This window comes from Halictus rubicundus, chromosome 2 (genome assembly GCF_050948215.1).
Source record: "Halictus rubicundus isolate RS-2024b chromosome 2, iyHalRubi1_principal, whole genome shotgun sequence".
Classification (NCBI taxonomy): domain Eukaryota; kingdom Metazoa; phylum Arthropoda; class Insecta; order Hymenoptera; family Halictidae; genus Halictus; species Halictus rubicundus.
In genome coordinates this window covers 27,283,535-27,311,370 of record NC_135150.1, presented here as the reverse complement: position 1 = coordinate 27,311,370, position 27,836 = coordinate 27,283,535, and the positions used below count along the sequence as shown (strand labels likewise).

The window sequence follows — 27,836 nt, the reverse complement described above, 5'->3', positions numbered from 1 at the left end:
GTTACTTTGACCTTTAATTTGCCTTATCTTTGAATTTTTATTTGTCGAACGCAAGTTTCAGGGAACACGAGGATGCATTGTTGTACACTGTAATGAAAATTTTATTAAAACGTTATACATTATTTACAGTATGCAGTATAATACATAATACATATAATGATGCACTACTTATACTATGCCACGTTAGTTTTCTTAGTATTATATGCGGTGTTTAGTCGTAAATACTTATGTGTTCATGGCTTGAACGAGACGTTGTGGTCACTGCACTTCAAAATCGCTAGCCTAACATTATATCTGATAATATATTACTACGGCCAACAATTCTCATTTTGCTCTCGGATACCTTCCGTTCCTGTTCGCTTCGAAATACTAGTTCACCTACCGCCCGAAGCTGCGTTCCCTCAATGATTAATAGTAAACGTAATAGATATGTAATTACGCGTTACAATTAAATATACAATTAGAATTAAATTAATATGACTCCATGCCGGTCTTCCCATGACAAAAATCGTCGATTTCAATATAGAAACGAAACACCGGATTTCACATAAAATTTATTCGTCCTCGACACATTGGAGATACACTAACATCAAGTCTTACAAGTCGGTTCACCCGTCGTGCTAGTAAATTCATTTAACAAAATTATCTTCTCCCTATAAACATCGGTAGCGGTATTCTTCGATTCTCTGTTTCTTTAAAAAACCTGATTCGAAAATTTCGTTAGAAAGTTCCTAAAAGATCGCATAATATCTTCATGCATTGCGTGTGCATCGGCATCGCGTCGCTCAAACGTTTGCGGTCGCTGTGTCCTCTCGAACAAAATTATTCTTAAAATCCTCCGCGAGTCTACAGGGTGTCCCAAAAGTGCTCGTATCACATCGAAAGGGGTGATAGCTGAGATCATTTGGAGTAACTTTTTCCTTTGCGAAAATCTTCTCCGCGGCTTCGTTCAGGAGAAAAACGCGGACCAATCAGAGCACGCCTGTAGGCGGGGGCTTGCGACTCGGTGGGAGGTCCCGCTGAGCGTGGCGTTGGCATTGGCTGAGCCGGAATCCGTCCGCTGTATCCGCGCTCCGATTGGTCAGTGCGTTCCGTTAATAACTCTTTAACAAAGCCGCGAAGAACATTTTTGCAAAGGAAAAAGTTACTTCAATTTTCGTCAGGAATCACCCGTTTCAAGGACGTACAACACTTTTGGATCACCCTGTAGAACGCATCAGATTCCGTGTTTCGTAATGATTAAAATCAGATAAGTTCTTAAATTGAATAAATTGAGAGCTTCCGAAACACTATTGTGCAATCAACAAAAAATTCAACATCTAAAATCAATTAATTCTCGAACGACGTTACTTGGGTCCGTTTTGACCCGGAGTTACAACCGTTTCATCTAGATTCTAATGTTCTAGAAGCCAACTCGCGTCATCTATTTCTACCGTGGTCGAATAATCTCAAAGTACGTTCAGAAGTCTGTGAAATAAAATCGAATGGATCCAGAAAAGTGGATCGAACAACGAGGCAACCGCAAACGTTTGAAGAACAGCGTGCCCAGCCAATCGTATTTGTACAGATTATGCTTCGTTCGTCGACTACTCGATCTACGCGCGATAGAAATCAGATTGAACCGCGTCGACTGACTGGTAATTATTGTATGCGGTCGCGTTGCCTATTAAACGCTCTCCGGCACGATCTTGTCGTAGTGGAATGTGCTGCTGGAGTAAAAGCTGCCACGTTTCGGCATGTGCGGCGTGGCGATCTCCTCCTGGAGGGGCTTGTAAACCAGCCCGCAGTTCTTGTTGTCGATCAGCCCGCCACGGAGTATCAACGGTGGCCTGATCACAGGACCACCGCCGCGTCGCTTCGCTAGATAAAAGGCAACGTGCACCGCGAGGAACACGAGCATCACCGTTACGATCACGATCGTCGCCACCGGCCAAAGGGCACTGGTGTACCAAGGATGGTACTCGGTGCTCTCATCCGTTACGAAGTCCTCGTATTCCTGGTCCTGGGTGGTCCAGGCCTTCTCCAGGGCCTCGTCGGTTCGCATACCTCGGTCGTCCAACAGTTTCAGCAGCTCCTGCGCCAGGATAATGTTTAATTAATTATTTCCATTCACAGCCTTCAAGCACAGACTTAAGATCCGTCTTGGTCTTGATCCGACGTGTCCCAAGTCTGTGATTAAAATTATCACATTTTTTGCTCTGTATTATCGATATTATGAATTCTGACGCCCAGAAACGTGCTTCAAGTTTTCGGCTTTATTTCGCAGAGAATCGAGACAAAATATAGCTCAATTTGTAACCGGAGATATTTTCTAGCGCGCGATGGTCTCGATTTCATTCAGAATACTCATCCAATGGCAGAAAAATGCTTGGATTCCACGGCATGCGCATCGTCAATTTTTGGGCTACTTCTAACGCTTATGTTACCAAATATCTGCATAATCTCGGCAGCTCCTGACCAGCGCGCACTAGATTGAACCTTCCTCTTTCGAATGAGCCCTTTATCAGCGACAAAATATTCTTGTATAAGGACGAAAACTTGAGGCACGTAAAACCATTTTCTGACGGTAATGTAGCCACTCTACCTTACCGATACGGACTTTTAGCGTTTTTAACGGTTTCATCCTTCCCGGGCGGAGGATTTTCGAAAATGCTAACAATATCTTCCCGAATGCGTAGTTTTCGCGATCATTTCTGTGACAGCTTACCTCGTCGTTCTGCTTGCTCAAAATGGCGTCGGAGTCTTTCGACGTGTCGAGTTCGTCAAGCATGTTCTTCACTTTGTTCTTCAAGGACGGGAAGTCTCTGCGTGGTGGTCCATCGTTCATATCGTAGCAGACTACTGCAGCCAGATCGGTCCACTTACTGATACCCTCGTTATCTTGATAATTATCCTCGTTAACATAATCATTCAGATATCTGTAAGACGTTACATCCAATTACACGAAGAGTCGCGAGCACTTTATCGCTGGACTTTACGTTAAAACTTCACTTTCGTCGTAAGTTATTAGGGAGATTTGAAATTAGTCTATCTTTGTTCTGGATGCATGAAAATTTCAAGGTCAAATGCAGATTAAATGTAGAATTCTTCGTTTCTATCGCTTAAATAATTTTATCGGGAAAAACAGCTCGCGATGACACAGGAGTTTATCGTTTTAGGCGGCTTGATTTTACGTGGCTCATTTTCAAGGTCACCTGAAGGGCTCCATCGGTGAAATTCCGCGATCCGTCAGCCATTGAATAGCCTCGCTAAATTCCTCGTCGCAGTCCAGAGGATTGTGCGCCAAATTTAAGCCAACGATTTTCGGCGTTGCCCTCAGTTCCTCCTTCGTGATTCGTCGCAGCAGATTCTCGCGGACTGACAGGAACCTGAGGGTACAATCAGACACAAAATTGTAGTCAAAATGTCGACAAACTTAAAACGACAGATTCAATCCATTATTGAAGTAAATACGACGCTTGTTTGTTTATTATTCGGCAGATGTAGATTTATAAATTACAACCATTCAAAATTAATTCTTCAAGTGCGTAAATAACGCGTAAATAAACCACAATTTTAATCCTTTATTTGCGCGGAATCAGCAGGTTAAGTGTCCAATATTTAATAAGTAATTTAATTAATGGAACTAGAAATGCTAAATAACATGTTTTCCATTTTTACAAAAATCTTCGGACCCACGTGTGCGCCCGGAGCGCTCAAATTAATTTGGCTGCCAACCGACAAATTTATTGGACACGAATAAAAAGAAAACGAATTGTATCCGATAGACAAAAGAGGATTCTTACTTCAAGCTCTCCAGAGGGACCCTAGCTTCGCTCCAAACCCTCTCCAGGGCGCATCTGCTTGCATCGAGCTTGGAAAGGTGGGGGGTCGACAAGAACGGCGACACCTGTAACGTTTCCAAAGGATTACCGGCGAGACTGAGCTTCGTCAAGGCGCTGGCACCGTTGAACATGTTGTTCTGCAAGGTGCTGATTATGTTGTCGGAAAGATCGAGGATTCTCAAAGAGCCAAGGTTGCGCAGAAGTCCGTCCGGCAGAGCGGTCAGACGATTCTTCGAAAGATTCAGTTTCTGCAGTACTGGCATCTGTTGGAACGTGTCTTTGTGCAGCGTATGCAAGCCACAGTTTGTGCATTCGAAACGGCTCATGCTGAAAAAATACATGGCAATGAATATGTGACATATATTTAAAATGAAGATCAATAAAAGTAGTCTTTAGAACTCTACCAAAATTGTTTTGAGAATGGTTTTAAACAATTGCTTGACAAATCGAAGGATCTCATCGAAAACCGTTAATATAGTTAATACGAATGAATATTTATCATTTGACACTCAGTTATCGCGAATTAAACAACTTGCTTGTCACCATAGCGTTTGCAAATACAAATTTCGAAATGCTGAAGTAGGATGGCGGTCCTTTACCTAAAATCATCGTCCCTGCTGCGAGTCTTGAAGACAGGCAAGGTTTCCAAATCAGGATTGTCGTTCAACACCAGAATCTCCAATCTCGAGTTTCCTATAAAGTGAACATCCAACAAAGACGTCAATTTGTTGTTGCTAAGATCGAGGTAGGTGAGCATTTCGAGGTTAGCGAAAGCGTTCGGGTCGATCCACTTGATCTCGTTCGATTGGAGCATCAGTTGCTCCAACATTGGCACAGAAAGGAGCGCGTCCTTGGATACTACCCTGATTTTGTTGTGGGACGCGTCCAACTGTCGCAGTTCTGGCGCGCGTATCGTCGGCAGTGTCGTCAAATTGTTTCCTGCAAATTAACAAGTCCGTTATCCTACAAGATTCAGGAAAACTCGTAATTGTTAACAGAAGAAGCCGGGGAACGCAGAAATGATACAAAATAAAAATTTCCAAAAATTGTAACAAGCAGGGGACAACTACAGTGATTTCTCTATATATGTCGCCAAGGCCTGGACGATAAACGTCGCGGAATTGTCCCCGCTACCGCGGGGTATATTCCGTGTGGGGCCACGAAGCTCGAGAGACCTCGGACGCCGAGGAATGTAAACATAAGACGGCTCGGGTATGTCTCAAGGACGATACACGACGCTAACACTTGTATTACAAAATATTTGCATAATCTCGTCTGCTCATGACAATTACGCGCGCTGCATTGAACCTTCCTCTTTCGAATGAACCCTTTCCCAGCGAAAAATATTCGCATTCAAGGTGGATAAGTCGAGGCACGTGAAATCATCTCATTTGGTCGGTAACGTGGTCGCTCTACCTTATCTACGGGGGTCTTAATATTTTCAATTTTACCGTCTCGTTTTTGCGATAAACGCGTAAAATCCGCAGTGTAATTGTTACAGGAAACGTTCGGTGAGACATTTTCAATCGAAGGCCCGATTCAGCCTAATCTTACCGGCAACGTTGAACGTCTCCACTTCTTTGTCCTCGAACAAGTCGGAAGGAATCTTGTTCAGCTGATTCCTGGAGAGGTCCACTTCGGCGAGGGAGTCGAGCGAGTTGAAGACGGCGCTGTCGATCTCCTTCAGCTTGTTGTTTCTCAGATTGATGTAGATCAGATTCGGCATCTTCGCGAAGGCGTTGCGCTTCAGCTTCGTCAGACCGTTGCCAGAGTAGTCGAACTCGGTGACGGACGACGACTCGAACAGGCCGTGCTTCGACGTTCTCGGGTCGTGCGAGTGCTTCAGCGGATTCCGCGAGATCGACAACAACGTGACCTGCGTGTTGTTCTCGAACAGGTTCGGGGGGACCTCTTGCAGACCGTTGCCGGTCAAATTGACGGCGAACAGGTACACCACGCCGTCGAACGCTGTCTGGTTCAGCTCGGTGATGATGGTGTCGGTGATCGTGATCGATTCCAAGTGCAGGAGTCCTCGGGACCGGAACGCGTGCGGGCCGAGCGCGATCGGATCGGCGTTTTCGATGCGCAGGTGCGCGATACTTGTGCCGAACGTTTGCTCGTCCACGAATTTGTTGCATCTGGACACGTGTAAAAATACTCATGTTAGAACTAATATTCACTTGCATGTGAAAAATCTCGGACCAAAGTGTCACTTCTATCGTTCAGTGTTTCTTGATCTCTTGTCATTGAACTTATGTGCATCGAATGATTTCTTTATAAATCTCTTACCCACACGTTCGTGACACTTTCCCGATTGAAACGACTCCAAACACGACACAGTTTGGTTCGTATTTGCTCGTTTAATCCATGATATACTAGAACCTCGATTATCCGAACCATTCGATGAAACGTGAATGAAACGAGCAAATATGGTCAAAATTGTGTCGTGTTTGGTGTCATTTTAATCAGAAAAACACCACGCATATATTGGCAGAAGTTTTGCAAGCGGTTAACATAACTCTGTTCATGGTAAATATTACGTTAACACTGTACGATAAAAAATAGTAGAAATTTATAGCATGGTCCAGCACCATGGTTACCGGACGAGCTATTCTCGTTGGCCAGGACGATCTTGATTGAATTTGTTTAAACATACGTTGCAGTTGTCACGGCTGCGTATTCCCCGGCGCAGCTGCAGTAATTTGGACACCCTGTCATCACTTGCTCGTCGTCATCGAGTTCGTCCTCTTCGTCGTCGTAGTCATCCTGGCTTTCGTTCTCTTCCTCCTCTGTTAAGTCGTCGTAGGTCCCATTATAGGCGTCCAGCAACTTTTTGATAGCACTCGCGTGAGTGACGTTCTTTTTCGCAGCAGCCAGCTTCAGCTTTTTGGCTTTGGCCTTCAACATGTCTATGAAGTCTGCTGAAGTCTGCAATCATCGCAATGAAAGATTACACATTACTAGACTGCGGATCATTATGCATCTATGGCTTCTGAAAATTGTCAAAAAATGCTAAAACAACATTCGACAGAATTTAGTAGAATTTTCATTTATCTCAGATCTACAAAGGCTGCCACTGAAAATACAATTTGACACTTTCTTAAAATACCTCTAAAAATTTTGCAAATTGCATAAACATCCGCAGTCTACACATCACCAATCGACCTGAATTTTTGAAATGAGCAGGAGTTAATTTAATAACAAAAGAAAAACAGTAAAGAATCCTCCAACCGAAACGTTTCACAAATCTTAAAGAATTGAAATTGCTGGGTTTCAAAAAGAATATAAAATAGGCTTCAACTTTTCAAACAGAAGTCAAATTGGATGGCAACAAATTGCAAATTGCATAAGCATCCGCAGTCTACACATCACCAATCGACCTGAATTTTTGAAATGAGCAGGAGTTAATTTAATAACAAAAGAAAAACAGTAAAGAATCCTCCAACCGAAACGTTTCACAAATCTTGAAGAATTGAAATTGCTGGGTTTCAAAAAATTATAAAATAGGCTTTAAATTTTCAAACAGAAGTCAAATTGGATTGCAGATGGTTATTAACAGAATCTTATGCACAGAAAGGAAGTAATTGCGAGTATATCAGAACGCAATATCGCAATGATCACCTCGTCGTTCGAAACTTCCTCATCCAAAGTCTGGATTTCCTGCATGATCATATCCTTCGGACTTAGGAAGGTTTTCGGATCTCCCAGGAGCATAGGATCCTCGTCAGGATCAGCCGTAGTTTTCATCTCCGTTTTACTCCTCAAAATGGCCCTGTTCGTGGTCGGAACGGATTTCCACGACGTCGTGACGGTTCTCGCCGAACCATGCTGCGTTTCTGTCGAGAATGGCGCCTCGGTGCTGCTTCGTTCTGTGTCGTGTATACTCGAAGCGACGAATCCGATTGAGAGACCGACCAGCAGCACTGCTGCTAGGATCTTCATTTTGTCTCCTAGAAACAGGCAAAAACGTTTTGCATTAGCCCGTGGATCGACGCCATTTTTGATTCTTCGTTCTCCCTTGTGACGTCACATTTTGTCTCGGGATCAACAAATTGTCAAAATTTTTGGTATTAACGAAGCATCTACACAACCCATCGCTTCACTTGTTGCTCGAACTATGAAAGGACTCTTTTTTAACATACAGTGAAATTTTTAAGCCGATTGGTCCAGTACTCTTTTCGCCATTTTGTCAAACAGAAAAGTTGCTTCCAAAGGCAATATCTTCGGAAATGTTATTAATTTTGTTATGAGATTTTGCAGGTGAATTCCTGTAAAGTTAACCTACAAAATTCTATAAAAAGAGGAATTTATCAGGCTTCTTTTAATCTTTCTACTGTTTAAAATGACAAGTAAGGGGCCCAATGACCGTGGAGGTGCCAATTAGTGTGCCCATATCCATTATACTTATTTTTAAAGCATAATGAATATTAAAAAAGACATAGTAAATTTTGTTCACTGAAATCAGTTAATATATATATATATTTTTGAATATTTATTATGCTTCCCAATAACCCATTTTTATCGTAAATGCATAAAATCATAAACTTGTAAATAGTATTCCGTCTACAGAATTGTTCAACGTCAGAATCGTTTTTACAGCATGGATAGTAATATACATGTATGTTACCGAGTGAAAAATATAATTCTACGTGCATGGAATTATGCCACTGCATATTTTAATTTTAATCGGTTGGATTATGTAGTTGTATGTTTTTCCTGCAATCATAGTTTCAGGTGAAATGACACGTTTCAGTGATAATTGAGTTAATAACATTTTGGGAATGCATTGTGCGGCGATTCGGAATTTATTTGAATTTGGATTATTATTCTATTATAGCGCGGAGTAAGTTGCGTAAACTTTGTCTGCGAACCAGCACGCAAGATCCTAGATTCACCGCGCGCGGTTTCAGAGTTGGGCTCGAGCATATCCCGACCGGTTTTAGAAGCGGAAGTGCAGCATCTTTACAAGAAAGGGAAGCACCTTTGAGTAATCAATCCGGGGAAGCCTTTATCCTCACGATCTTTCCGATCCGATGCCTCGATTTTCGATCGCATCCTGCTTCGTCGAGGAACCTAAACCTCTGTACCAAATCGTTCTGAAAAAATTCCCCCATTTTATCGATGGCCGACACCCTCGACGAAGCATTGCAACTCTCGTTCCAATCTCATTGTTTTAACAACAAACCATCGTCGGTCGAATGACCGGCATTATTTTCATTTCGCAATTACCGAAACTATGAAAAATATTACGAATTATAATGCAACTCTCATTCTAATCTCATTGTTTTAACAACAAACCATCGTCGGTCGAATGACCGGCATTATTTTCATTTCGCAATTACCGAAACTATGAAAAATATTACGAATTATAATGCAACTCTCATTCTAATCTCATTGTGTTAACAACAAACCATCGTCGGTCGAATGACCGGTATTATTTTCATTTCGCAATTACCGAAATTACGGAAAACATTTTGAATTATAATTATGAAACATGCGCGAGAACATTTCTTTAAGCATGTATTGTATAAAATCGACTAATAACGAACTGTTGAAAGACTAAGAAATTAATAGAAACACATTTTCACCAATATTTTTTAAATTAAATTTCTTAAATTAAATCCTGTTCAGTGCACCCACCTCTAAGAGAAAATAATTTCCTTTGTAACTCAATTCGAAGACAAGTTCCGTGGTCGAGAAATGTAAACTGGTCAACAATTGTTATAATACATCGTTCACAGTCGCTTAACTCGAACAATCACGGCACTAATAACAGATGCATCTTGAAGTACAGCTCTAACAATGTCAGATAAACGTAACACTTCAATCCGACGAGTCCAATGTGTTACCGAAGAGAGAAACAGTAACAGGTATAATCGATGTTACATAAAAATCATTGAAAGACGTCACTGCTTTCGCGATCCTGCGGTACGAAGAAAGAAACCGCCGCAATCAAGATTTTCGAGAAACTCCGAGTTGCCCGTGATATCGCAGATAACCGCCCCGCGTTAGTCAGATTGCAGATAACGGAGAAGGAATTGCAGAATAACGTTCGGGCGTCTTCGGATTGGCGCCAAATGTGCTCAGACAGTATGAAACGACAGATATCTGACATGATTTGCAGTGGAAGAGTATGACAAAGCATGCTGGGAAACAATCAGAGCTGTGCAAAATTAACTTTCTCAGTTGAATTTTTATTGATTACTCAGCGTTAATAAAAATATTGTACTATTTGTACAAGATTTAAAAAATGTCCCCCCCCCCCCCGAGCCTAAGCGTAAGAGTGCATTGACTTGCAATCAAAGTGTCACACTGCTAACTTAACCATTCTAAATGTTTCATAATTAGTAAATACTAGATATATAAATTATAAACATTTAGAAATACACTCTGGTAAGTAGTTCCAATTAGTCAGAAGCGTCAATTATTCAAATAAAATTCGAGATCTCGAATCTCTCTGAGTCACGATCGAAAAACACGTAAGCAGTAATTAAAAATTTGTCTCTCTTTTTATGAAAATCGTTATCAGACACGTTCCGCGTTATCTCGTTAAATGGCGGTGGCTCGAGCACTCCACCGCACCGATTGCACTACTTTGACAAAAGAAGATCCTAGAAAACCTGAAATTGTAGCTGTTACATGCAATATTATAGTTGTATCGGCATCTCCTGATATTTTTACATTCACTATAAAGAATTTAACAACCGAAATGTTTGTTGAAACAGTATCTTCGACGCGCTGATACGTGTGTACGTTTGAAATCGATAAAAGTGGGATTAAATGAAATCATCTGAAAAATGTAATTAGTTCGTTTATCAAGACGACGGGCGTGCAGATGCGTTCCCAGATAAGCGTCGATCGTATCAACGGAACAGCGGCCATCAAAACACGGACCAGTCGCGCAACGTTGCAGTTGTCATTATCGCGACACGCGCGGAAGCCTGCTGCATTTTATTCGTCATGATAATATATCGATGACTCCAGTCCTTTTGTTAGAAGAGAGAACGTTGTCTCGCGAACGGTGAAAACTGCGGTGCAAAACTCAGCGTCCATTTATAATCGCGTCGCACCAAGGACAAAGCATGTCTACCGTGTGGATCGTTAGCATACTTGCAGAGAAAACGAACGGGCTATGTTTAACAAATATATACTGCAATCATAAATTTCTCCCACTGGTTTCGTTGCAGATATTAATTCGACTGTGTTTACACAATCTAAGACAATCATAAACAAATAGCAAAATTGTGCACTATTCAGAACAGAAAATGGGCGAATTTTAAGTCGAGTGTGTCAACATTGTGTTCAAAATATTTTAAAAAGTATAATTTCTATTTACAACCCTGTAATAAAATGGCGGCGTCCGTACCATCCGAGGATCATATTCGTCGTTGCATACTTTTTCATTTTCATGCGGGATTTAATGCAACGGTGACAACAAAGAAAATTTGCGATGTTTATGGAGGTGGAAGGTCAACAAGTGTCAACGTTTGTTCAGAAGGTTTGCTGCTGGTGATTATGATCTCCCTGACAGGCCTCGAAGTGGACGTTGAATTTGATAATGACACCCTAAAATCTCTAGCGGAAGCTGATCCAAAATTAAGTATACAAGAATTATCGAGAAGCCTTGGGTCCACACGGTCAACTATACAAAGGCACCTACACGAAATGGGAAAGGCGTATAGGCAAGGAATTATGGGTACCGCGTCAATTATCTGAGACCAACAAGAATATTCATCAATTTGCAGTTTATTGCTATCCAGATTTCGTAGAGATCCATTTCTTAGCAGAATCGTTACCGGAGATGAAAAATGGATTCTTTGTGATAACATAAAGCGTTCGAAGCAATGGCTTTCTGCAAATCAAACCGCAATATCAACCCCTAAACCTAGCTTATCGCTTAGGAAGGTGTTACTGTGCATTTGGTGGGACTGTCGTGGCATAATTCGCTTTGAGTTGTTGAAACCTGGAGAAACAGTCACTGCTGAGTTGTATTGTCAGCAATTGCAACGGCTGTATTCAGAACTATTGAAAAAGAGGGCGTCTTTGGTCCACGGAAAAGGTGTAATACTGCAAATTGACAATGGCCGGCCCCGTACAGCGAAACTCACTCAGGAAAAAATCAAAGAATTGCAATGGGAAGTTTGACCGCACCCCCGTGCTCACCGGATATTGCTCCCTCTGATCTTTTCAGATCTCTGGAGCATTATTTAAGAAACAAAACATTCTGTAGAAGATGCAAGGAGGCACCTTGAGTCATATTTTGCTTGAACCCTGGATTTCTATAAGAGATTGAAAATTTGCAGGAAAACTGTCCTTGATAATGATGGAGATTATATAATAAATTAAGAAATAAAACTTATGGGTCCCCCTAATATTTCCTAGAAATGAACGCATCGGTGTGACTGTAGGAGCCATTTCCATGGGGAACACGGGTTCGAGGAACCGTCGTAAACCGGGGAAAGTGCATTTTTCGTCGATCGAGGGGGCCAGGAATGTCCCGTGCAAATAGAGAAGAGCGCGAGCCTAAGCGGAATGCGTTTTAAAGAAGCCAACTCTCGGAGTCGTCAGGTAGGGCATGTGAATGCCGCTTTAGAAGATGGAAGGTGGGCTTAGGTCGGGCAGCGCACGACTACCAGCTGGGGCTCTTTGTTCAATCCTCGAAAAATCTCGCCGGTTCAGGGACCAGGTAGAGTTACCTGTCCCCGGAGCATAGCACAGGTGGTCCCTTCCCTCTTCTGTTCCATTCCGATTCGGTTGGCACGGAAACAGCCCGCAAGAAAGGGACCACTCTTGGGACCCAAAAGGGAATCCGTAGGGCATCTCTCGGAGCGGCGTTTTCGAGCATCCGAGGCCCACCTAGGCGATCGGCGAGCTATTCAAAGGGACTCGTGTCAAAATAGATTAATTGACTTGGAAACGATGCTTGACGATGGGACGCTACGCTTTTACCATTATGGGATATTAACCCTGTAACCTTATCCTGCTGTCTCTCACCCCCAAACTATAAATCTTCCTGCTGAATATTCTTCGTCAATTGGGTCAAAATATTTTTGAAAGAAAACTTTCATGCATTGTCAAATAAAAATAATTACGGGTATAATAATTTGAAGAATCCTTATCCGTCGTATCTAGCTTCTGAAAAATAATATTTTCTGCATTTGGTTATGGATTAAAATCAATGAAATTTTATTATTATGTAAACGCACTTTGGGTCCTGACCCATTTATGATACTCGCAAATCTGTAATATATGAGATAAAATGCATTACAGTGTGCACGAGCAAAAATAACCATTTTCACCATTAAGAATTTTGCAGACGCATCGCATGATTTAAAAATATAAATTCTGTTGGAAGTTTCCGTCTCATTCCTTTCAGAAATCTTCGCGAGCTAAAAATGGATAAACTGTCTAATGATCATGTCTGGCTGTTCGACGTCAATATGCGATAATTTTAGTATGTGCTATGTTTGATCTACTAATTATTGTTTGTTTCTTTTTTTTTCTTTCTGCTGAGGTTTATGTAATGTTGGTGTGCAAAATTGATGGTCTGTGTTGGTAAAATCTGTTGGCGAGTTCCATCTTTCCCTGTATTAGTTGCTTTTAAGTTTAGTTACTTTCGATCGATGACTGACGAATATTTAAAACTTCATTTCTAGTACAAAAAATGTTTAAAACTCTTCTGACAAAAATGACTTTTTGTCGGTTCAAAAGCTCTCGAATAATTCTTACTGTAGACGAAACTTTTCATAATGATGAAACAATTTGAATTTGTACAATTAGCATGAAACACAATTTTCCCGACAATGTGTAAAAGGCTGACTACAATTATGTAACGCGACCACCGAAGTCAGCTATTCAATACCAAAACGTTAAGAAATTCAATCCTTCAGCGACAAGTAGTCATATTTCGTTCTTACTGGTTTCTATTAAATTACCTGCGTAATTCTCTGTTTTAAGTGACTCAAACTTTATACGCTCCTCAAAAAAAAAAAAGAATTGCGAAGAAAGATTCTCGGTTAATTCATTGTTACAATTTCATTCTACCAAGCACTAGTTCCCATTTAATTGAATTTAATATAATATAATTGAATCGAATTGAATTTAATATAATTGTTTTAGTCATAATTTAATATATCGAACAAACTTAAAATTACGACACAATCACAGAGAAATAAAATACTCAAAATGACAAATAAAAAACAAAGACAGTATCTAAAAGTGTGATCTATGGACATATTTATAACCCTTCATTGCTTAATACTCAATTTAGTGTTGAACAAAGTGACTAGCCTTTAATTTCTTGTAAAAACGATCTGTAACGAAGAAAAATGTAACAGTTATTGGAAAGACGCCTTTGCGATTTCAGTGATCACAAAACAAGAACTCTGAAACGATTTTAATTAGACTGACACTTCTATTGATAATCGTGGAAGGAAATGGAACCGTCGGACGGAAAACAAGAACGTCTGTGTGCTACTCGTTACGCGATATCAACGTTCCATCTCCTAGAAAAGATTCCGTTAGCGTGCGTTGGACTTCTATTATAAAGCGGTGTCCTTCGAAAAAGAGTATCGGAGCGTTCTCCAAGTCGGAATCACATATCGATCCGATCGATTCCCTGTTCGACCTGCATGACCGATTCGTCGCACGATGGTTAGCTGATTTCTTGTGAAATCAGCCGGCTCGAATGTCAATCTCTACGGGGAACCATTATTGGTCACCGTCGACACAACACTGATACAACATAATCGGCCGCAGTCCTAGTGTCAATAACAGTAAAAGTGTCGATTTCGTAAATTGTCGGAGGCGTGCTAAGCGACCGGCGACTGATAAAAACCGGAAAAGAGGATGATCCTGCAGGGAAAAAGCTCGAAAATGCGAAATTAAAATCGTTTCTAATTTCGTTTCGTATTAAAAATGACAAAATACAGATACTGGATAAATATGATAGAAGAGTTAATCGTATTTTAGAAAAATATTGATAAAACTGCGAATACTATTGTGCTTTTACCGAATATAGAATCATACACTGTTCATCGTTACGTGAAAATTACAAAAAGATTTAAACAGCGTGAAAGAATTCAATTATTTACATTGGACTATTTACACTGGATTATTTACATTAATTATTTACTTTTAATTTCTTACACTCTCAATAAAAAGAAAGTTCTTCATCGCTTGGGGATGATCGAACCCTAAATTGATCTCGAATTTTGTTCAATTTGCTTCAATTTGTTCTGTTCAATTTGTTCAATCAGTTTTATATTAATATTCTCTGCATATATGACAAGTTTTATCAGAATTTAATGATAACAATGAAAGATACATCGAAGATCAACGTACTATTTTCACTTTACGTCGAGAAATCGAAATTCTAGACAGCTTCTGAAAGAGCGATCTATCGCCATCTTTGTTTCCTCCGTCGCGTCGCGGCGCGTCGTTCGAACGCGGCGTTCCCGTTCCGTCGCATAAATGTTTTTGTATCGTAATTGTCGCTTACGCAATGCACCACCGTGTCGGTAGAATTAATGGCGACACACACAACAAGTATTCTGCACTGGAACATTTTCAACCCATCCTACCGTGTCGTCCCAAATGATTTATCGAGATCGTGGTAATAATTAACAAGACTTCGGACCTCACGCGCGCCATTTGTAATAAAATTCGCGGGCCATTCAGTGACTACATTTACTATATCTTAACAAATAATATTTAAACTTGAATACAACGAAGGACGCATTAATTATGATAAACAATCCGCTTTTAAGATACGCAAATATGGCCACTAATAACAGGAAGCTCGAAAATTAAATGAATTTTAAAATATGAAGAATAAAAAGCAATTGCTGAGCCTCAATACGATAGAATATACCGCATTAAGCATAATATAGATTGTCATAAACAATCTGTATGTACGGTTTATTACGATTTATGTTTAAAAGTGTCCTGCATCATTTGCAAGTATTGGAAAACAAATGGGAAGGTTTTTCTTTCTTCAATAGATGGAATAGGTGGGAATATAATATATCAGTTTCAAATTTCACTAATTGTTCATTAATTCATACAATATCAGTATATCGTTAATTGTTCCAAATTTCATCCACTCAATTTTGCCATGAACGCATCAAATCATCAAAATAAAATGCACAATAGACTAAGACACAATATAGATTAAAATGAATGATCTGCGTTTGTCACTAACAAAGTGAATATCAATGAATAAAATAAAAGTTAGGGAAGCACTCTCGGACAATCAACTCGGAGACTTCGGGCGGTTCGAAATCATTGATTTTCCACGGGAATGATGTGTTCCAGACTTCGAGTAACCCTTTCGCCGTCGCACCATTACTTCTACTTTATCAGGGAACGTACATAGGTTCCGTTATTATCTGTTCTTATCAGCCCGTTTATCTTATATGTGCTGATAACATATTTGCTTTGTCTGAGACTACGCCGTTGCTCTGCGAGTCTTTGTGCCTCGTGTATGGAGCCCTAATACGCGCGCGTAAACATGCACACTACTTTTTTGCATAGTTATCAGGATTTTCCAAGCATCCCGGACACAGTGTGAAAGCCAACTTAGATTTTAAGCAACGCAACACGTCGAAGCATAGTGTTTCTTCCGCTGAAAAATCTCCGATTGCTTCGTGCACGTATAAAATTGATATCTGACACACCGACACATGATAACCGAACGCTGAGAAATAAAATACGAATGTATTTATAATCGTATGTAAATTAATGCGGTTAATAACCTGAGATGTCGATGCGACCTAAAATAAACTAACAAAAGAAAAAATTATGATCTGTCTCATAGTGAAAAATCTTCGACTGCTTCGTGCACGTACAAAATTGATATCGGACACACCAACACATGATAACCGAACGCTGAGAAGTAAAATATCGGCGTATTTATAATCATAATATGTAACTTAATACGGTTAATAACCGGAGATGTCGATGCGACCTAAAATAAACTAACAAAAGAAAAAATTATGATGTGTCTCATAGTGAAAAATCTTCGACTGCTTCGTCCGTGCGTAAAATTGTTTTTCCATGTATTCGAGTTGCATTTCTTTATCGACGAAAGGCGCGTTATCATTTGCAAGCTTGTCACGATTGCAAACGAGGACAAAATATTTTAAAGTATTTCATCTCGCCGAGATAAGAAATTTAACATCTCGATTTTCCGTTTCGGAAAAGTTCCCTCTGCAAATATATGCTCGCGGATAACGCTGTGTGCGTTGGTGATGAAACCCCCGAGGAATTTTATTAACACCGATTCGTTGCACAAAACCTGCGTTCGCGAGCTTTCCATCTCGACAGTTATTAAGTTCTGTTAGTCAGCACTATTACAAATCATGCAACGGATCTGCTCGTTTTAATTCGACTCTGCAAAAACATCAACTTCTAGTGTAAATCGCGAATTAAGAATCCCCTTTTTATTAACTTCAAGTTTTTTGCAATCGTTTCCTTGTAACAGTGAATATGATAGAGAACTGGGAAATCAAATTCCGAATGAATAGTAATTTCTGATGAGATCAATGTAATCAATGAGGTTAATAATATGTTTGGTGTTCCGGGTTTGTGAACGTCGCTCGATTAATTTCGATATTGTTTTTTACAAGACTACGAAAGTTGTTCGGCATCAACAAAATTTGCGTCACATTGTTGACCTTTCAACATTTTATAACATGATCGAAGAGAATGAGATATCGTCAGATTACACGTCCGAGCGATATAAGCGATCGATAGGTTTCAATGCCCAGAGACTACGTGCGCGATTGGATCGAGGATATAATTCAATTAGTGTTTTAATTGAGATATATTTACGAGTACCTGTAAGTTCAAATTTTTATGTTGAAGAAGAACCGGGAGTCGCTTGAACGTATATTGAATAAAATATTTGATTGATTAGATAGTAATGCTTTTAAATTTATTAGATAATAAATTGTTTTAGGTATACCTAATTTTTATAGTCGTTTAAAGGTCTGTGCACTATAAAAAATGAAGACTTTAAGTTGAAGAAGAATTGGGAGTCGCTTAAACGTATATTAAATAAAATATTTGATTGATTAGATAGTAATGCTTTTAAATTTATTAGATAATAAATTGTTTTAGGTATACTTATAGTCGTTTAAAGGTCTGTGCACTATAAAAAAATGAAGACTTTAAGTTGAAGAAGAATTGGGAGTCGCTTAAATGTATATTAAATAAAATATTTGATTGATTAGATAGTAATGATTTTAAATGTATTAGACAATAAATTATTTTAGGTATTCCTAATTTTTATAGTCGTTTAAAGGTCCGTGCACTATAAAAGAATTAGTTTTTACGTTTGCAATCTTCTGTATACCAACGACGTAATAAAATAGTTATGTGAAAAACATAAAGATAGAAAAACTGTACATCTTCACTTCACAAATTCTTTGCCCATAGTTCTGCAAACTATAGTCACGAAGGAGAAATTGAGATAAAATTAGAAGAACATTTGAACAAATGTTACTGTTTCAAGAATAAAAATGTCCTAACGAGCTAATATATCAACTTTTTCAAGTAAAGTCTTCGTCTGCTGTGCTAATCGAAATATAAAAAGCAATAAGCAATGTTGCAATAATAAAGCACTGCTGTGCTGATCGAAATATAAAAAGTAATAAAGCAATAAGCAATACTGCAGTAAAGCAATAGTGCATTTGTGCTGATACATAATCAGAGATTTGCATGTTTCAGCTGTGGAGATCGAACAAATTAGTTTGTTTATAGTAACTGTTTGAAATTATGGACAGCACTTGTAACAACAAGCAGTGATTTCCCAGAAGCTCCAGTTTTTAGCAAAGAACTCTTAAATGGCATGGTTGGAGAGCGTCGCAAAAAAGCATCCGTCTCTCCGGAGGCAGATGGTGTCACAACAATGTCACTTCTGTTGAGCGCGTCTCCTTTATTCAATTCTCCACTTTTAAAAAATAATTTTCGTTGCTGTCGCTGTGCTTCAACAATTATTTTCCTCAACAATTTTCTTTTTCGTGACCCATCCACATTTTTCTTTCTCGGTCACCACCCCAAGGTTATAACATTCCTCGACCCACAGAAGTCCCCATTTTATTTAACACTGACATCACTAGACTGCGGATCTTTGTGCAAAATAAAAATTGTATGCGTCGATTACAAGAAATAGAAACTATGTAGCTTTTCTTCACTTACTAATTTTAATAGATGAGAAACAGTATATTGAGATTTTTTCAATTTCCTACAATTTAAAATTTGATCAATTTTGTTATCAAACATTGCCATCTCATTGCATCTCGGTCTCCTTTTCTCAAGAATATTTCAAATAAACAAATCAACCGAGGATCTAACCAATAAGGGAAAAAAGAAATTTCCATTCGGCTCCTGTTACTTCCGATTCGTGTAAACACTTTTTATCTTGAATACAGATTGCCACTCGTCATGATCGAAATTAGAATAATTTTTTCCTCTGTATGTATATGTATTTCTCACTACACGTGTTGCGTCCCGCCGTTTGATAAGCACGTTTCAATCGTACTTTGAGCCAATTCGAATAATCAATTTTCCACGAGTCTCTACAGAGAAAGAAAAAAAAAATAAATCTAAAGAAAAACAATAGAAATTAAGTACGTGTCATCCATTGGTCATCGTGTTATCAACTGTGTCGCACACTCGTGTCTTAAACTCGGATCGTTCAATATTATCATCGAACACGTCTCAAACAGGAAGTGAAAAAAAAGTACTCGTGTCTATAATGTCTTTGTCAAACTGTTCAACAAGAACGACAATCTATTACAACTTTCATTCAAATGAATGATATCATAGTACTAGAACCATTGTACCTGAAATCTCAAATACAATTCCATTCAAAATGAAAGACATTGTAATACTAGAACCATTACACTTGAAATCTACTCAAATACCATTGCGTTCAAATGGAAGACATTATAGGGTCCATTGGAACCATTATACAGTGATCTCTCCGTATATGTCGCCAAGGCCTGGATGATAAACGTCGCGGAATTATCCCCACTACCGCGGGGTATACCCTGTGAGAAAATTTTTTTTCGTTTTTAGATAAATGAGGGATGTTTTAAGAACTTTCCAAAGGAAGCAAATCCGAAAAAAAAATTTTATCCCCCCCACCACGACCCACAGGAGGCCGGCAAAGTTCGAGGGAAAAATTAGGAACGTGAAATTGTCACCTTCCGCATGATTTTTTCAATATTCAAGTGCAATTTCAAAGAAAACTATTAGAAATGGCTGAGTTGGGTGTAGACAATACGAAAGCTTATATCTTCATCGTAATTGTTGTTACATTTTGAGAATTATAGTGTTTTCAAGTGAGCACAAGTTTTTCACCTTTTGAACTTTACGTATGCATATGTTAGCCGGAACCTAATGGAACCTTGCACCGACAATACTCTGATAAACTATGATTAGTTGATCAAACAATGCAAAAAAAAAAAACATTCATTTGCGACAACTTGCAACAAATCTATCAGAAATTACAGGTTTACTTCAGGAATATTAATGCAGAAGAACAGGTATATTAATTCCACTTGTTCCATAATTTGTTTGAAGTCTGTGTAATTAATGAACACCGTGTAAATTCAAATCGATTTTTGTCGCAATTTGAAGCTATAAATTTCATTCAATTATCTCGAATGGTTCAGAAGTTATTATTTTAGAGCGCCTAAATGGGATTTTCGCCCACTTTGCGGCGTACAAATCGCATTTTTCTCGGGACGCAAACACTCGGAAACTTTCTAGCCGACGCAAATCGATTCGCTGCGCAACGATTCAACGATTTCCCTTATTTATACGGTTCGGCACTGCGCATCGCACGAAAAATTCAGCTTTCCACGATCGACGTGTATCGCGTTCGTAGCTCGGAGAAAAAGTCGATGGAAGGGGGAAAAAAAGAAGATAATCGAAGCATCTGGCGAACCGGCTCTTCCACTCGGTATTTATTCATTCAGGGGCCGGGAGCGATCGTTTCTGATCCCGAGCGGGAATATCAGGTCGAGAATGAAATTACGGTGCACGGAATAGGCCGATTCCGACCGATCTCTCGGGGCGAGCGTGTCCGTTGCGTTTCGAGAGGTCGTTTTTCTCTTATTTTCCTTAACCTCCCTAATGCACGTTCATTGAATATCCTAAATTGCCGTGACTTCATAAAATAAAATTATCCGCGGTTGGAACACGGCGAACGAGAATTTCGCATTTGCGTTAACTGTGCCGTTTTCCTCTTTGCATAGTGTAATTTGTTTACTCGCTGTTTCCACGGAAATTCTATTTTTCCTCGTCGCGAAGTATAGTTTCCTGGCTGTGATGCCAGTGTTTCCTATACTGTTGATTAGATCTTTTTGTGCACGGTGATTTTTCCAAGCGATTTATAATAAATTTCTTGTTTTCAGTAGCCTTGGCTCCGATTGGAAGCTCTAACTCTATTTATAGCAAATATGTAAATACTTCGCGTAAATAGTATACGCATTTAACTAACTGGCTCTGAGGTAAATAATTTGTTTAGAATTTTTAACACCGTTTCTTATCAACTTTTTTCTTCGTGCTGCTTGTCCGAATATTTGTTTAGCTATTGAGTCGCGAGAGAAATGAGTTCGCTTGCGTACAGTTGTTTATTTATCAATAGAGATACGTTCGATCAATTATGTGATCTTCGTTATTATTTACCAACAAACTTACTCACTTTAATATTTTAATAATTTAATATTCTACTGAACGACGGAACGTCCTCTGCTACCGAGTAAACTGTTAACTATAAAAACGAAGAAACACTGAGAGGATCAGGAACACGAAGTAAATGGCCGACTGGCGCCACTAGTGCCGCCATTAGTATCGATAAGTCTTCGCGTCTAAGCGGTTATTTTCCTTTTTTTTTAAAGAGAGCTTGTTGTCCGTATCGAAGCATCATTATCTATATAGATAAAGTCGCGACGTTCGTTCCTGAAAAATATTCGTATTTTTATGCTTTGCTTGGAAGAATAGTTGTTCAATTGTGACTGTCCCCTATCTTCAAAGTATAGTCATTATTTTGTGCATTTCTTTTTCATAATTATAAGACACACGTGTCCGCGAGTCCTAACAATTTGCGCGATACGTTTGATTCACATAATCGATAAAACGACAATGCCGTTGTCAATTTTTTTTACCGTCTGGTCAGATCATTTTATTTTTACGAGATAACCAACGAAGAAAATTACACTGATAGAAGACTTGCACTCTTTCGCCTCGCAATTAAACTGAGGTTGTTAATTGAATGTACCAGCTCGCATGCGTCGTCAAATTTCTTAAAGCAATTACGATTATTTTATTAATAATTTTATCTCTTGAAGCAACTAAGCAGGCAACTATTTTGATCTACACTGCAATTTTTCAAGTCTTCACAATTTTTTTTTTTTGAAATCGACAAGCTGTTTTGCGATCACTTTGCGCACACATATTTTCGATTACTCATTCGCTTATTTACCTATCGGTTACATGAAAATACGCGTACTCACGTCAAGCATATATATATATATATATATATATATATATATATATATATATATATAACTTCGTAATTTCTTAGTTGAAATAAATCCTTTTGCACAAATATATCTTAGACGACATGAGAAATCAATTTTTTCCCCTAAACTGGACTTTAATAAATTCTAATAAAACTTCAAGTTCGATTCTAATGAAACTTGAACTAAACAAAACTTTGATACATTCGATTAAAGTTAATTAGTTGCAGAGGCTTTAGTACCGCAAGAAATGTCAAAGGGCTGACCGAAAACAAGGAGTCACTGTCACGTGTCGCGTGTCACCTGTTGCTTGTGGAAGCGACGGTTCCGCGAATTCAACTGTTGCTCTCATAATCGTTCGCACCGATGTGGAAGCATGCACCAGGTTTCTGTCGCGCAAAAATAGATCATTCGAATGGACACTGACCTTGCTATTGCGCAACGAAACGAGCCCGCACGAAAATTCAAAATATTAGCCCGGTCTTCGTAGATTCGCGATAAGGTAGAGTGACGACATTACCGACCAAAATAGGGGAAAAAACTGTGTCCGAAGGCTGTGAATGGAAATTATTAATTAAAAAGTCACGTGAATATCCCGGGCCCCTAATCACGCGAAAACTGGTTAGCAAAAATCGAGTGTAGTTTTACAATAAAGCAAACGGCACGAAAAGTGGAAGCTTAATTGTGAATGAATTAATTTCCACGACAGTCTACGACGACTCTAGGTGTGCAGTGACATACAGTTGATGCGCTATAGACACACAGATAAAACGTAATATATCACAATACAGATTACGACTTAGAAAATAAAGGAATGTTTATGATACACTTTAGATATCGCATTTTTATTGCGCTCGTCAAAAGCAAATATCGAAGATACCGTTGTAAACAATAATCATAATCAAGCCATGCGCGTCAACCTCTTTCGATTAAGCCTTTTCCGATCTGTACGGTATGCTGCATCTCTAACGAACAGTTGGGTAAGGGACCCAATTACTGTGCCTATATTAATTATACTCATTTTAATAACGAATATTAAGAAAGAGATATTAAATTCCTTTCATTAAAGTCAGTTAATATTTTATGTATCTCCTTTTTAATATTACTTTAAAAATAAGTATAGGCACAGTGATTGGTACCCCCACAGTAACTGGGCCCCTTAACCTATACACAATTTTTCAATTACTTGAGCTCTTGATATCCGACTGAAGCAAGTATTTCTTACGCGAGTCTCCACTTTGTGAACACCCGGTATATTGTGGAATTATAGTGGTGACGACAGAATGTGTGTACGGCTTACCCATATACTTCTGGCATTGTATTAATATTAATGCGTGTGACCACACGAGGCACGACCGACGCTGATACTTAAACGATATACACAATGCCGTACACACAATAGTTAATTGCTCGCATACAATGTCGCTCGGAAATACTTGATCATCTGTTTTCGGTTTCAAATTTTTGCAAAGCTCTTCAATCAAATAAATTAATTCAGCTTTCCAATGGCTTGGAAAGTTATCAAATTTTTCACATCAAAAATTAAAAAATAATTCAGTTACAACAAACTCCGATGTTTTACATCTTCTGTTTCGCCTGAACTATAAGCGAGCGTTGTATTGTGAGCGACAGAATATTTTTGAACTTTGTTAAATGTTTTTCTTTTTTAGTTGTTTGTCGTGTCGCGCGAGTATGCTTAACTCTTATGCCACATTCAACGGTGACATCAAGAAAAATACTTCATGCATTATCACGAATCGAATTAACATTAATTAACCGTGCAACACGGAAACTGAGTAGTTTTGCGCGAAAGATGCGAGTCTGTGAGAAGAAGTGTTGTTGCATATCAGCAAATTATTTAATATTAAGAAGAAAATAAGTTTGTCAACTGCTCCGAAAAATGCTTGTGAAAATAAGCCAGGTACCAGGAGCTTGGACGATTAAATAAAAAATAATTGAAATGTAATATATAATATAATGTAATTGAAAAAATTATTGACACTGTCACTAAGCAATTGTGCAACGCGCAACTTCTATTATTGTCTCTATTATTGTATTTTAATAGGAATCGCGTTAAGCTATCAGCATGAGGCGAATTGCACAATAAAATTGAAGTTTACATCGACGATCGAGTCGAGCGATACTACCGTAACCTGCGATTGAACTGATTACTCCGAAAATAATCTTATACTGATAAGAAAATAGGAACCACATCAGTGTCGATTTCATTCCAATTTTACCGAATCTGTTACAATTTTTTAGCCTTGTTTCAAATCACATTTACGATCACTGTCGAAATGCTAGCACTCCCTACAAGCAATTTCGAATCTAAATTGAGATTTTCATCTTTGTTTGACGAAACATCAAATCGCAGATAAGAAATACTAGCCACGCTACGTAGGGTGACTCAATCTGAAATCTGATTAGGATAGATTTCTGAAAACCTGCGGCGATTGACAGGAACTTCTCTTGTCAGAAACTATTTTAAGACACAAATTAAAATTGTGCGAATCAAGTACATTCAAACGTATTTGATGTATTAAAAACATGATGGACTTTCGATGCTCGATAATAAAATTAAATATGCTCGTGCCTCTCAGCTGGGAATAATTATCAGCTATCGATATTATTAATGTTTTTCGAGATGAATTCAAAGAAAAATCTGGTCTGTGCATTTTGGCATGTGTGAAGCATAATACTATAAAAATATTTTCTATTTTCTATTTGACTATTCCTTACCGCAGTTTACCATACTACTCCAAAAATTGCAAGTAGCCACAGAAGCCACATTGAATTTTCCTATTTTCTTCGATGAAACAAATTCATTCGTAGATATTCCTCCCGCGAATCTACCGATCATTTACAAACAATTAAAATGCTTTCTACTCTCGAAAATCAATTTGCATCGCTTTCTATGCGTCTACTCCATCTCACAAATGATTGATGAATCTTTAACGTGGTGGTTGGGAGATCTGAATTCAAAACAAAGTGACGATTGATTAACTGTGACAGCCATAAATTAATTCGTACAGCTAACGTATCGACACACTCGAACTCTTTTAATCGTTCCCAAGCATTTCTAATTTCAGCAAATCATTTTTTTTTTTTCATAAATGCACAAATTCAATCGCGATTCTCAAAATTCAATTTCGAAGTTCGATATTTTTCCGTCGGTCCACTCGACCAGCGAAAAGAACATAATAAAAACATTGGTGCCTTCCTATTCGCGTCGCTTATCGTCGTCATTGTTTCGCAGTCAGCCAGCGCCAATGAGGACGCAAAAATGCAGGCTAATCTGCAACTGCTGATAAACGTTCAAAGGTATACGAGAGAGAGAGAGAGAGAGAGAGAGAGAGAGAGAGAGAGAGAAGTCTGCGTGCCCTGCGTCTCCGTCTAGCAGCATAACGACTTAACTGTTCTTAAAATATTTCATGGACGCTTTTTTGTATCATCACGCGAATATTTGTATGCGACCGCGGTGAACCGTGCCCATGCTGCGACCTTTTCACACGGACGTCGATCGCCGAATACGTGCACACGATTAATCGGCATTAATCTCCTGGAATTACAAGACACGCGTTTCTTTTTCGATTAAAAACAACAAAGAAGGAAACAATTAACAGTTCGCTGGTTATGTGGGAGCCTAATCTAGAGCAGAATGTACTGGGACGCTTCAAACTGCGAATTGTGCTAAAAACGCAAGACTGTACCCAACTAATTATCAGAATCTAGTGAATCTAGTGATTGAGAAAAATTTTAAGTCGGCTTTTATTTATCAGATTTTCTTAATATCCTAATATTTTCCTCGGACAAGTGAATCAAAATTTTGAATAATGGGAAGATTGAACATGTAATGGAGTAAATCGTTTGCAAGTTCAGGAATTAGATGTGTAACCCTAAACACAGTTTCAAAGGCATTTCTTGCCGATTCTTTTGAAATTGAGAAAATGAAACGACGGTTTTGGTACTCTGTGACCGAACGGACCCTGGCCCCGTTGTCGAAGGATCGAAATAGACGTTCAGAAGGTAAATTCGTTCTCTCTAAAATCGCATGTATACAAATCCCGCTGCAGTTTCGAGGACAATCGAGCCGTACAGATATTCCTTCCACGAAAGCGATGCACAAGGTGAGCTGAGCTGCTTCACCGATGAACCGCCTCGCCATATTCAACTGGCTGGGACGTTCGTCGGATTCCACGGATAGATTCCGGAACTGAGAATCCAAATAAACGTCCGCCAAGCGCCATGCGATCACGTTCGTGCACGGAACAGGCTGGCGAGGATACGTCAGCCCGTCGCACCCGAAAGTTTCCCAAACCTGCCGGGCAGCTTCGGACCGTTTGCAAACGTTTTCTCGAAGAAAGAGCCGCTCGGGAACCGTGTCGGAAAATCTGAGAGACGCAGGAAAGATCGCAAGAAGCTAGTCGACGGATTTCCTTTTAGATGGCGACGAGCAGTCGCGCGACCTTAGAGGAAAAATGCTGGCGACTAGAGGCGAGCAGGGGGGTCGGGGAAACACGCCCACGAAATACCGAACGTCCTCGAGAACCCGAATCGGATCGAGCACCGATCGGAATGTCCTTAGTTGGCCGCTGGGAAACTTCCTCTTGCCCGATCCGATCCGATCCGATTCGATTCGACGATCCTGTTTGCGCGGAGTACACGTAGGAGTTCGATGATTCAGGGATCGCCGATCCGATGTGTCCTGGAATTGCTCACCTTGATCACGCTCTCTCGACCGGCAATGCAGCACTCGCACGAGGAATCGGTACACTACGGGTGCACTATACGTCGACGCGCGATAATTACTGGGAAAGCAGCGAGAGATAGCTGCTGGAAATCGGTTTCGGCAGGCAGCCGATGAAATTCTGAACTACGTAGAGCCTGTTGTACTCGAGTCAGGCGGCAAGTGACGCACAGAAGAAGGGGGCGAGTGGGGCCCAGGGTCGGCGCAGCCATTGGTCGGCGCCGACGGTCCCTGATGTGGAATCCCTTCAGGTAGAAATCCAGGTAAACAGGTGACCGTGCTCGTGCCATCTGGCGAACCTGTACCCGAAGTTGCCGAGGCACGATCCTCCCCGTTGCCCAGCGATACGATAATTGCCGGAGGTACGCTAATGGTTCACGCGGTGCCATAACGCCTGCGATGTCCACCGTTCGAACGTTGTCGCAGAGAACGAACATTCGAGAAACCAACTGTCTGAAAAATTCGGAATTTTTGTATTATAATCAAACGGACATTTGCATGCTTCATTATACACGGACTGGGAAAACTTAAAGCGAATTTATACTTGTTCACTTTGGATGTATATGCACGTCGTGGTGAGTCATCCATAGTGAATGTGGAAGACGAAAGCCGGAGTATTTATACTTCTTCAGTGATCGAATTTGATTTCTCAAAATGAAAATGAACACCGTTCATTTGTTTGGACGGGCTCAGAGTTTGCCGGCATTTAGACAGGTTCATTTTTCACTGTTT

The 27,836-nt window shown here is 39.6% G+C and overlaps 1 protein-coding gene across 2 annotated transcripts; it reads right to left on the bottom strand.

Moving 5' to 3' along the window:
* Window positions 1–77: 77 nt before the first annotated feature.
* Window positions 78–27,228, bottom strand: Gp150 (leucine-rich repeat domain-containing glycoprotein 150). 2 transcript variants are annotated; one of them, XM_076806317.1, is made up of 9 exons: window positions 27,077–27,228; window positions 7,446–7,774; window positions 6,481–6,752; window positions 5,379–5,962; window positions 4,424–4,763; window positions 3,786–4,151; window positions 3,195–3,368; window positions 2,708–2,918; window positions 78–2,074 (listed from the first exon to the last, which is right to left on the bottom strand). In XM_076806317.1, exons 2-9 carry the CDS (start codon window positions 7,764–7,766, stop codon window positions 1,667–1,669), a joined length of 2,676 nt encoding a protein of 891 aa, XP_076662432.1. In that variant the 5' UTR covers window positions 7,767–7,774; window positions 27,077–27,228; the 3' UTR covers window positions 78–1,666. The 2 variants fall into 2 exon arrangements, with proteins under 2 accessions (XP_076662432.1, XP_076662434.1); XM_076806319.1 differs by lacking the exon at window positions 27,077–27,228 and adding an exon at window positions 9,465–9,583.
* Between the last annotated feature and the right edge of the window lie 608 nt (window positions 27,229–27,836).